This window comes from Pocillopora damicornis, chromosome 11 (genome assembly GCF_964200805.1).
Source record: "Pocillopora damicornis chromosome 11, jaPocDami1.2, whole genome shotgun sequence".
Classification (NCBI taxonomy): domain Eukaryota; kingdom Metazoa; phylum Cnidaria; class Anthozoa; order Scleractinia; family Pocilloporidae; genus Pocillopora; species Pocillopora damicornis.
The window spans coordinates 12,515,729-12,528,228 of record NC_142680.1 but is presented as its reverse complement, the minus strand read 5'-3'; the positions used below and the strand labels follow the sequence as shown (position 1 = coordinate 12,528,228).

At 38.0% G+C, this 12,500-nt stretch overlaps 1 protein-coding gene and 2 pseudogenes across 2 annotated transcripts in view; 1 reads left to right on the top strand and 2 right to left on the bottom strand.

Annotated features, from left to right (window-relative positions):
- The window catches only part of LOC149037578 (uncharacterized), a 124,332-nt pseudogene that overhangs the window by 49,607 nt on the left and 62,225 nt on the right, over nt 1-12,500 (top strand). The gene's annotated exons all lie outside the window — the stretch shown is intronic.
- Nucleotides 1-12,500, bottom strand: part of LOC149037579 (uncharacterized) — a 120,764-nt pseudogene that overhangs the window by 49,844 nt on the left and 58,420 nt on the right.
- LOC149037590 (uncharacterized) lies at nt 3,143-8,027 on the bottom strand. The gene has a single exon (XM_089187872.1). The coding sequence runs from the start codon at nt 7,040-7,042 to the stop codon at nt 6,650-6,652; it is 393 nt and encodes a 130-aa protein (XP_089043998.1). The 5' UTR covers nt 7,043-8,027; the 3' UTR covers nt 3,143-6,649.

Genomic DNA, 12,500 nt, shown 5'->3' with positions numbered 1-12,500 from the left:
CAAACATCACAACGCTTGACAGTTTCATCGCAGTCTTCTAACACTCTAGCCCAATAATACCGAGATGTAACCTGGAAGAACAACAGGAGCACAACAGTTAATAACTGACAAAGTAAATTGTCTCCACAATTTAAAAGTTCAAGACAAGTAGCATTGAATTTTGTACAAACCTTTTCTCTCGTCTGGTCACGGCCGAAGTGCCCAGCAAGTTTGTCAGAGTGACAAGCTCTCAGTATCTTCTGCTGCTCGTCTTGGCAATGAACCCATCTTTTAGGCTCACCTTTTTTCTGGCCAATGAAATAAAGCGCACCATCTTCAAGAACATATTTTAGCGCTTTCTTGCGCAAGTTTCTCTTTTGGTCTTTCGAAAAATCGATCGGATATTCGTTATCGCGGAGATAGTTAAAGACTTCGTTGTACGTTTTCGTTTCGGCCATCGTTCATGGAATGAATCATAAAAGTAATGATAACACTTGTGGAATTGAGTGCCCTTTTATACATAGCGAAGACAATAAAAGTAAAATAAAACCTTTGCAGTAGGCGGAGAAACTAAACTTTATTGTGCTGCACACAGTAACAATAACATAAATGAATAATTGCTGTAACACGTTCCACGCTTATTAACATTTCTATATATCAAGACAATGTAATTATCGTCTAAAAGCGACCTATTGTCTAGTACATGTTTATCACTTCATACCGATAATTTGTTAACATTCGACTAGACAAAAAACAATATCAATAAATAAGTTTAACTAAATGAGTTAAACCGTTTTTATATTTGCTCTATCAGTTAGTAAGTTGTGAAACATTTTATAACCGCACTGAAAATAACTTTTTTATGGTCGGTGCTTAACAGACCAAGCGCAACACTAACTATAACTTTTACGCGTTAAAGAGTATTATGAGAACGTTTGATTCAAAGTTACACACTTGCGGTACATAAAGACACGCTTTTCAAGGCTTCTGGTGAAAAGCGCTAGATTTCAAAAAGAAAAGAATCTAGACGAGAAAAAGAATAAAAAGAAAAGGTAAGAAAACAATGTAATTAGAATATAGCGGTGACTTATTGTCTATCATCTACTTTTTGTTAATTCACCCTACCAAACACTCTGTTTTTAACTTGACAAGAGCGCTAAAAAGACTTGAAGTTTAACTTAATTACTTTCATTCAAGAGGTAAGTAGCAAGTAGCACAAACGCAACGCGATGTTTATTTAACGGTGCGCCTAAAATAATATCATAACAGAATAACTTAATAAAGAAGTAAATTGTTCAACCGTATAAAATTAAAGTATGCGGAGCAACGCATATCAGTTGAGGAAAACGAACAGCGAATTCCTGATTCTTTCGAACCTTCGTGAAAATAAAGCTTAATTCGAGAAATTGCGTTGACTAAAGGCTTTTTGTTGAAGTTGTCGGAAGTTTAGAAGTCGAGATTCGAGCAATCGGTATTTCACAAAACCAAAAAAAAAAAACAATCATAATTGAAGCTTTCACGCATTCAACGGTTGTTATTATTTTATATTTCACACTTTTTCAAGAGAACTGGCAAGCAAACAAATGATTTCAAAATTTACGTTTCATTTTCATTCCAGAGGTAAACAACAGACTTACAGCTGCAGGTTAATTAAACGAAAATCTTAAATTGAGACGCAATGCTGAGAAAAAGATCACGTCTACGAGAATGTTTTAAAATAAAAACCTACTTTCTGAAAAAAAAACTTTCTTTGAAAGCCTACTTTCTAAATTTTTATTATTTCTATTAGGAAGTTATGTATGGTAATGTTTTTACTCAGTTTTGTTAAAGGGGTCCAAATCCGCGGAGGCGAGTCCATATCCGCTGGCGGATATGGACCCCGGGGGTCCAAATCCGCTAGCGGATTTGGACCGGGGGGTCCAATTCTAGGGGGGTCCAAATCCGCTGGGACACCGGTTTGCTTCGCTCAGATCAAAGCTGTTGTAAATCTTGACTGCAGCGGGCCCTATCGAGTAGAGAAATAATGCCACTCTGTACTCTTCTCTTTGCCTTTCTAGCTGTGCTACGATCGAGTAGTTCTCCCATTGCTGCTTCAAGACTTTCCAGTTTACAGCCTTGTTTCTTGCAGACAGGATTGGGCCTGTAGGTGACCCTATTCCTTGCATCATCGGCGAGAGAATCTTGTCTTTGAGTTTCGCTCGAAGACGGTGGTGGATCTGGCATTTTCTTTTCTTGTCTGAACGGTTTGGAGGTTCGTTGCTACACTCAAAATCACACGATGTGAAGGTTTGACGAGCGCTCACGCTGCCACCACATTTCGTTCCATACTCTTTCATCCACTCAAATCGAATAGCGTGTACACAAGATCACGTGATTCATAACGCATAAATTAGCATACTTAGACTAGCAGGCATTAGCCACGTAACAGTTCTGAGGACATCTTTGAGACTTTAAACAAATTCAAATTACGCGACTAGGCTAGGAAGTGATTAGGAGAGCTTCCATCAAGTTCTTTATTTCAGATAGTTATATTTCCCAAGAGTGAGGTGGAATGGAACAATGGGAGGAACAAAAGTAGGAACAGGCAAAGACTGAGTAAATAAATGAATGGTTTGAATTGAATTGAATTTGTACAGAAACCTTGTACAAGGTACACTGATTACATGTAATAAGAGTAGACTTAGAAAATGAACTGACAAAATTGAAGAAATTAACTACTGAAGGTAACGAACTTTTAGGCAGGGAAAACATACATCTTTTGTGGCACTGGGTGAAACTGTTAAAGTGTTCGAAGGCATCCTAAACAGAAATTATGAAGTGACTGATGCAAGCCAAAAGACTATAAAAAGAACATCTGTCTTGCAGCAGCAAATTTTTAAAATTAGAAAACCAACTGGTATGCAGAGGAGCCATAGACACCCTAGGATTACTTAGTAAAAACTCCTTCATGCTGAAAAGCTAAGGTAAATTACCTCTGAAGGGGTGATACGGAAATATTTACCCTCACTAATTAACCAAATCATTGTGAAGTTTCCCACTAAGGTAAAATAAAATACTTGTACTCTATATGACATACAGAAAGAACCAAAGAGAAGACAGTAGTTATGTACTAGTGATACCTCTCTGGTGCCATGTACCATAGCTAATTAATCAGCACTTAATCTTTACCCATAAGTTTAATAAACAAATCCTTGGAATGGAGTAAACCTATGTAGACTTGTGAAGTTTTTAAAATCATGCGATTAATTGGTTAGCAGCAATTCATCTATGTTCATTGGTTATATTAATAATCCCCTCACTGTTGTTGGTGATGACCAATGTCTCCTATTGTTTCTCGTTAGATCACATATAATTGTCCTATAAATTAACATGAGTAGATAGCCTAGCAAAGTAGGGATGAATAGATCAACAACACGGAGGTATCTCCAAAATCTCTCTCTATAAGGCTACTGGTTCATCCTGGTGCTGTCATCTATTTGTTTGTTTTTTCGGCTGTTTTGTTGACTTCTTATCTTGGAAAAAAAACCTATATCTGGCAAACTCAGTGTAGAAAGAGTTCAGAGGTGTTTTGTCAAGCAGTCTTCTCTTAAGCCTCTCTTGTGACTTCCAAGATTAGCGCAATGGCCAAATACTGCCAGGCTTGCTTTATCACTTCTTTTGCAATAAACAGATTTTCTGGATATTGACTCTCAGTGATCTGCAGTAAAACAAAGTAAGTGTTGAACAAATTATTTAATTGTAAAATGACTTAAGTAGTTACTCTTCTCTATAATGTGAGACCAAGTTACACCCAAATCAGTTCAATGGCAATACTTGAACAATTTGAAATCATATAAAAGACAATATGGATTGACATGTACACATACCTCATAAGAATAGAAATAATAATAATAATAATAATAATAATAGTAATGATTTATTGTAGAGTATCCAACAAAGTTAGGTTCTTCATCTACAATATCTACACTATAAATCAAATCTAAAAAGGAAAATACATAGAAAATTAAAAAATAAAATAACGATTGTGTTTGCTGCTTAAAGTTCCTTACATAAAAGATGTCTCTTCAGACTGACAGAAAGAATTGTACTCAGTTATGTTTCTAATAATGGAAAAATCTTTATTCAATACTCATAAAAAAGACCTATGTACAGTGCTTCACTTAAAAAGAATTAAATTTGTACCTTAACATCTGTTAGAAAGAAAAGAAAAAGTCATAATGTCTCAATATCTCTTGAACTATAATCCACGAAAATGTTTCTCTACTAATTATTATTACTATTACTATTAGCAATCACTACCAATATTTAACATCTTTTCACTAATTCCTCTTTAAAATCTGCCACGGTTTCAACATGAACCAACAACGATAAAAACATTAAATAGTAGTAATAAATAAAATGCAATATTCAATATCTTTTCTCTAAATAAAAATCTAGCGTCCTAAAAAGTCCTGCTAAAAATAATAATAATAATAATAATAATAATGAAATAAAAAGATATATATGAAGTAAGGAACACATCAATAGTCCGATTTAACGGCTCCCTCAACAACTTCGACATCGATATCAACATTCTTAATGTCACATGGCACTCTTCTTGTCCTAGAGCCTCGAAGACAAACCAATGCAGATCTCAAGAGTGCAAATGAGGTTCTGGTTCTGATCCATGAGATGGTTTTGGCATACTGCTCCCCTTTTTTGATGGCAATCAGCTGTGCTAAACGGCTATGATACTTCAAGCACTCCTTTCCCATTCCGCCAGTCGTGGTGAAGACCAAAGGTGTAAATGTTCCATGCTCCATGTCCAGGACTCTCTCTAACTAGAGACGCTTTTTCTCGTTCTCATGGAGACGATAAATTTGTTGTGGCTCTAGGTCCCTATACGATACAGCATTAGGGTGACAGACCCTCACATCGAAGAATGCTGATTGATGTCGATCCCAGATACCACGCGCGTGGATATCTAACCTCGCATCCTGAGCTTTGTTACAACAGGGAGCTTATTAAAGTAGCTTAAGCTTATTAGGGATTATCAGGGAGCTTATTAAAAGTAGTTGCTGCAGAGTGCTGAAATATTCCTGATTATCTTGGAATAGAAAGAACAGGCACAATCGAAGATCTTAAGCTATAGGCACTGACCTTGAGTAGATTTAATTTAAGGTATTCAGGAAACGTTTTGTCATATAGCCACTTATGAGTTAACTTAAGTATATTTAGTCCAATGTTCTTATTCACTGGAAGCCAGTTCAACTTGGCAATGTCCTCCACTCCTGCAAATATTCTTGTGACAAATCCAGTGCATGCATTTTGAAGCCATCGAAGGTGCTTCATCTGAAATGCCGGAAGGGGGTGGGAAACAGAGCATGCATAGTGTACTTTAGTGAGGACTAAGCTCTCTCCCAGGTGAAAAGGGGCTAGATTTTTAAGCCTGTACAGTACTGACAGTGAACCATAACTTAAACATGGTCTACATGCATCTTCCAGGTCAGGTGCTTGTCCGCATGAACACCCAATAGGAAATCCGTTTTAATAGAGTATTGCCACAGACAATGGGAAGTTTTTGTTCTTCTAAACTGTGATATCATGCTGTCTATGGGGTTGGAGAGAAGCATCCAGTCTGTCTTGGAATAATTTTCTTGAAGAAAATAACTGTAACATTATTACAAGAACTTCAAGGCACAAAATTGATTGAATAATGATAATTACAACAGTAGTTTCTCCAGGCTCTCCAAATCATGAGTTTGGTTTTTAATTCTACAAACAATTTTTTCCTGGCACTGTGTGCATGTAGTGAATGCTCTAATAGATTTTCAAATTTTAGTTACTTAACCAGTGGTTTCTGGAATACATGAAGGATTTACTTAAAACACAGTAATTTACCATCTAAACCACAACGCAGACACAGGGTTGGGGTTCTCACTCAGTCACTCGTGCCCATTCTCTGTCATCCTCCAGCATTCAGAGCCATATAGTAGGGTGGACATCACACAGCTTTGGTAGATCTTCACCTTGGTCTTGGTGATGTACTGAGAGGACCTCCACACGTTGTTGAGCATTCTGAAGGCATTTCTGACCTTGTTGAGATGGTGAACTCTTCAGTTGTTGGCAGGTCTTCTCCATTCACATGAACTGGTTAAGGGTTGGACACGTTCAGCAGCATCACTTCTGTCTTCTTTTGGCTGATCTTCAGGCCAACTTGCTGTACGTAAGTGCTTAGTCGGGTTTTCTTTTCCTGCATGTGAGACCAAGGCTGGATCATCTCCAAAATCTAGGTCTTCCAGCATTGAGACGAGGGTCCATCTGATGCCCGTGACGGATCTTCTGTTGTGCAGCTCATTACCCAGGAAATGGTCATGTCGAAGAGCATCACCGACATTGTATAGCTTTGTCTGACACCAGTCTTCACTTCAAAGCTGGTTTCGCTGTTGCCTACTCTGCATGTGAAGTTGTTGTAAAGCTTTTCGTGATGCCGATAATCGACTATGGTATCCCATAGGCCCAAAGGATGTGCCACAGACTTTCCCGGTGCACGCTGTCAAAGCCTTCTCCAATTTCAAAAAGTTGATGTAGAGTTGTCTCCGCCACTCTGTGCACTGCTCCATGATGTTACACAGGGTGAAGATCTGGTATGTGCATCCTTTTCCTTTCTGAAACCCTGCCAGCTCTCTTCTCAGTTGTTGGTCCACTGTGTCAGCTTCATCTTGGCCAGGATCTTGCCAGGTACAGATAGTAAGGTAATTCCTTGCCAGTTGTTGAGGGCACCTTTCTTCAGAATCTTCACAATGACTCTGTCTGTCCAATCTTCAGGTAATTTCTTCCCCTCCCTGATGTCTGTAAAGAGCAGCTGGAGTAAGTTTGCTGTTAGCTGTGGATCTGCTTTAAAGACTTCTGCACTGAGATTGTCTTGTCCAGGGGATTTTTCCGTTCTTGAGGGACTCGATGGCTGCAATGATCTCTTCTTTTCCTGGGGATGGGTGTTGACATCCAGGTCTGTCTCTGCCTCTTGTATATCTGCCTCTGTTGGTGGTGGTGGTCTGTTCAGAACTTCACTGAAGTGTTCCATCCATCGTGTCTTGCTCAGATACTGTTGTGAGTAGTCACCCTTGCTTGTCCATGATCAGAGTGTCAATGCCTCCTCTGTACCTGCCACACACCAGCTCAGTCATCTTGAAGACTCTGCATTGCTCTCCCCTGCTTGCTGCATCTTCTGCCTGGCTTGCAAGGTCGTTTATGTGGAAGTGACAAAAGGAACTATGAAAGGGCCATTGGGAGAGGAGGATGTGGCACCATGAATGACAATGGAGAGAGGCCACTGGAAATCTGCACCACCTATGATTTTGTTATTGGAGGGACGCTCTTTCCACACCAAGACCTTGTACTCCCCCAACGGAAGAGACAAGAACCATATTGACCACCTGATGATCAACAGGATGTGGAGGTGATCACTGCTAGACATCCAAGAGAGAAGAGGAGCTGATTTGGGAAGTGACCACCACCTTGCGACCGGATCCAGTCTAAGAGGGTGACAACACTGGCGTGGAGAAGCTGTGAGACCTTAAAGTAAAGACTGCCTTCATTATACAAATATAGAATCTATATCGACATACACAATTAAAACCCTATAAAGTACAAAAGAAATCAACTAGGTAAACTCACTACGATGGCGCCAAAAAAAAAAGACAAAAAAAACTAAAACACTTGACTGCCCAGGAAGTGAGCGGGTGGGCAAATAATTCCATATAGATGCTATAGTAACTGTTTGGAATGCTGTACCAATACCTATCAAATAGTCTAGGAAAAGTAGACCATGTAACCTAATTACCCTAAGGGTGTTGCAACTGTAGGCAACTGATTGGTTCTTAAAAGTCTTATGACTATCAGCATATGATAAGGTCATATTCATACGACTGTACAGTATTGCTTAAGCTTGAATAAACTAGAAGCCAGTCCCTACTCTCTTTGAATGCTCACGCTGTAGTCTAGATTTATATTAATAACCAGTTATCAATATCCACGATAACAAACAGATAAATGAAAATTAAACAAAAGAGGAAAGCATCCAACGCGTTAGGAAACCTGTACATAATGACATTGAGGCACTCAAGGACAAATTCTGACTGATAATCAGTTGGAGTAAAAACGTATTTAAATATTCTAAAACCATGCAGAGTGGTGACCTCTGAAAGAATTTTCAATATGATAGTTATCAATGTATAATGTGCAGCAATGTAAAACACATCCCAGTTTTCAAGGCATTTTTTGAGAGAAAAATGACATTTGTCTAATTAATGCACAAAAACCCTTTAAACATGAAGACTACAAAGGTGGTACATTTTAAAAGTTCAATAATAATGAGGTAAAAAGCAGTACTTTCAATTTTCATTCTTTGGTATTGAAATAAAGAAGCCTATTTCAGAGTATGATAACCTTTGAAGCAAAGGCATCATCAGGTGACAAAAGAGTTATTAAGAACAAAATCATGTGTACAGCTACATTTTTATAGGAACTTTGACAGCATTTCTCTTGAAATGTCTTCATGCTTTGCCGTTCCAATAGTATACAAAGGTCTTTGGGCAGTTTTTTTTTGTCCACTCTGCATTAGTTTGTGTATTCCTTCTGTCATTTATGTTGTCCAATTCTGCTATACTCAGTCTTTGGATGGTTTGTTTGAACAAACATCCAAGGTTTGCCGCATGCAAGGTAGCCCTCTGGTAATGGCAATTAAATTGGTATATTCGTGTCTCAACAAACACTTCACTTGCACAGTCTTGTGAGCTTCAAAAGAATTAAGTACAAGAATACTCCTTTGCTTTATAAGTCCTCCAACTCAAGATCATAAAACTCTATTGATCCAAAGTTTCATAATATCTCTATTTGTGAATACTTTATCTTGCACTACAACAACTTTATGTTGTTATGTCATGCTTTCCTGGGCAAGATCAAAAATGAAAATATACAAACATAAAGAATTAAAGCCCAAAACTCAGACCCATGCAGGGTGCCTACATAAGGAAATATAAGAATTTAAAATATACACCAAAAAAATATAATCTAGTTGTAATAAGAGGAAAATCTAATTGAAGGAAAATTTAATTGTACTAAATTGTCATCTAAATGTAGATAAATCTAATGGTATTAAAAAAAAATAATAAAAAAGATAAATATATGAAAAATAAGATATATATATTCAGTTTGGGACATGAAGATTCGTAAGATATTAACCATGAGCAGACCATGTCCACATCAACAACATTCATTAAAGGAGACTATAAGATCTAATGTGCTTCCAGATATGTGTGTTGGACCAGTTATGAACTGCTGGAGGAAATTATCGTCAATCAGCTCACAAAATATATTATCCATTGCATGACTGCCAGCACTTAAAGAGACCGGTAAATCGGTGGACCAGTTGATAGGGGGTAAATTAACACCTCCTACCAAAACAATGGAACTTAACTCAGCACTGTTCGGAAGAGAAAAGTTAAAATCATGAACAATCTTGAGTGAAGAACCAGGTGGGCAATAAAAAGTGTACATGTTTAGACCGCTGGTCATATTTGGATTTGTTAGTTCGGGCCTTTGTTTGCCCGTCGCTTTTTGTGACACTTACATGACATTTTGTTATATCATGTCACGTGATTAGTTCGCACATGGTCGTTCGCTAGGACAAAGCACAGATTGAAAGTGTTTAGTTCTTTGCCATCCTTTTGCTGGTCTTTAGTTTCTCTTAGCCTTTTTCTTATAGCAGCCTTTGTGTGCCTTTTATTGTAGTTTTCACCGTTGAACAAGTTCATTTAGTTTGCATATTCGTATGGCGAGATATGGAGCGAATAAAGCGAGCATTTACGTAGTCAAACGAGTCGAATACCTGTGTAAAGCCCAGTAACAGCGAACACCATAGACGCCACCACAGTACAAGATAACTAGAATATAGTTCAGTGTTTTAATTTCAACCATGATCAGTTCAGTGTTCTCTCTCTCTCTCAAGATACAAATGGCAAAAGGCCTCTAGGTCAGTTTTAATAGCGACCAATACATGCGTCCTTCTCTATCCCTTTGAAAGAGGAAGTACCCATAAAACAGCTCACAGTCCATCACAAAGTTATTGAGCCAGGTCTCACAAAGAACATCATAATTCCCTCTGTAAACTAGCTGCTTTAGCAGGGTAATCTTGCAAACCTTTGAAGCGGCTGAGTCATCACCAAGAGACATAAAAGCTTTCAGTCTCCTCTAGTTTAGGTACAAAACACTCAGTCTGTTGGCAAACAAACTGCTCTGATTTAATCTGGGTTCAGGAATAGATGACACATCCATGAAAATCTTTATGTCAGTGTCAGAATGAACATCCAAAGCAGACAAACAAGAGTAGCCATATTTAGTCCAAACGGACTGAGGAAAGTGAATTGTGGATGCAATCCTTTGCCAGGGTCTCATTTGGGAAGAAATATCTAACGGTGGCAACAACAACTCCTTGAAGCTCGATGATTGAAGATAGAAGTCCAAATAATATCCCTTTACTAATGTAGAGCAGTTTCTAACATGATAGTAGCAAAAAACTGCCTGAAGCAGCAGAAACAGCGAGATAACTGGGAGACCAAGAAATCCATGTTTTGTGGCCATGACACCTCAAATAGACTTGTTTCATGATCCAGCTGAAGCGATAGATTTATTTTCCCTCGTCAGTAAAACACGAAACTGAAAATTATGGCGATGTTTAATAACTCCATGTTTGTTGGCCATCTTTAGCATGAGCATGGTTTTTGTTTGAAATGACAAGCGGTATCAGTCTGGAACCGCTCTCCTACACATGTCAATACCAACATCCAGCAATTCTTTTCATTCCTTGTTGTCTAAATCTTCAGACTCTCTCCAGTTTTGTAGGCTGTTCCATCTGTAAGCATGTTGAATTGAATTGAGGTTTCATCTGTGTTTGTCACGAGATAAAGAGGGTAGCAGTGTGTTCTTCTTTATACGGTGGCCCACAGGTGCCGCGGCAAAAATAAAAACTCTCAAGGCACAAACAAAAACTCCATGACAGAAACAAAAACTCTCACGGCCCAAACGAAAACTCCTCGGCACAAACAAAACTTTCACAGCGGAAATCATGCTTCTCAGCAGAGTTGCCGGAAGCGGATCTTTCAGCGATGAGGGGTTACTCGGCCATTTGCAATATGATGGAAACTCAATTTGATGATGACTTTGAGACAGAGGAATGCGACGCAAAGCAGGACAGCGAAGAAAGCTTAATTTGATATTATTTTTTCAGAAGCTTTGAGTACAAAGAAATCATTTTGCTCCTGTCAAAAGATGTCGGAATTTAAAAAAAGGGATCTTGTAACCTTCGCTGATGACATTAAGAATAAACTGTGAATCACTCATAGAACACTAGTTTTCAATGTAAGTTTTAAGCCTCCCAAACATTGTGGGCTGACTATAAAAATTAAAAGAACAACAAGAATTTGGGAGCGTGTTCAAAACAAGTCGATCAGCCTCAGCATCTAGTTGACATCTAAAGCATTCAACTTCAGCTTCCATAATTAAATCAGTAAAATCAAAATTGAAAAATTCAGCTAGTTTAAAGTTGAACGTAGACTGGTCCTTGTTGCCTTTCCTGACTGGTCCTTGTAAGGTTTGCTGAATTTGAGCTTCTTTATATCTTTTAATTGCTGTTCCACCGAATCTTCTTTAGAACCCTTAAATTCCCTGATATCCTGTAACAAGCCATTGAAAGAGTACATCAATTGCTGGTTGTTGGCTCTTATGAGGTCCGAGCTTGCCCACAATGCACTGGCCTGGTACCTAGGGTATGCAGTGTCTCATGCCAACAGAATATTTATTTCAGCCTTCTTTGCAAGCTCATTTGTCAGAAATAGCATTTTCCTTCACAACATATAGACCATCTACATAAATCTAAAAAATGTAACAATTTCTACTTCATGGTATTTTAAGGCTATTGTTTTGTTTAGCTTCAGGCTAGGCTATTAACATAATTTCAGTTTCAATTGAATTAAAATGGCAAGATTATACATGTCTCATCTTCAGCCAGTGGCTGTTAACTATTCATAAATAGTGTAGGAACCCAAGGTTCACTACTAGAAAGCCAGAATAAGAAAACTTGAGATGGGCTGAACTGTAAACTTTTTTATTATATGAACAACAATTCACTGAAATCAAATGCATAAATCCACCTAATAAATCAAAATAATGACTGGATCACAAAGGATAAGAAAGCTAAACAAAAACTGATGGATACTTACAAGTTTTTTTTGCCTTGTTCCGCCAATAAGAAATGAAATCTATTACGACAGTCTTAGCAGAAGCTAACACCTACACTCAAAAGGGACCATGTGCTCTCGAAATTTGATATCTTATCATGACTGCAAAAATATGTAACCAGCGGTACACCTCATAAATAACTCACTTAAATATCTACTTGACTGTTCGCACTCATATCAGGTCTCAGACATTACAAATAATACTGATGAATTCTATGTCCATGTCTTGGCTCATACGTTTGAAAT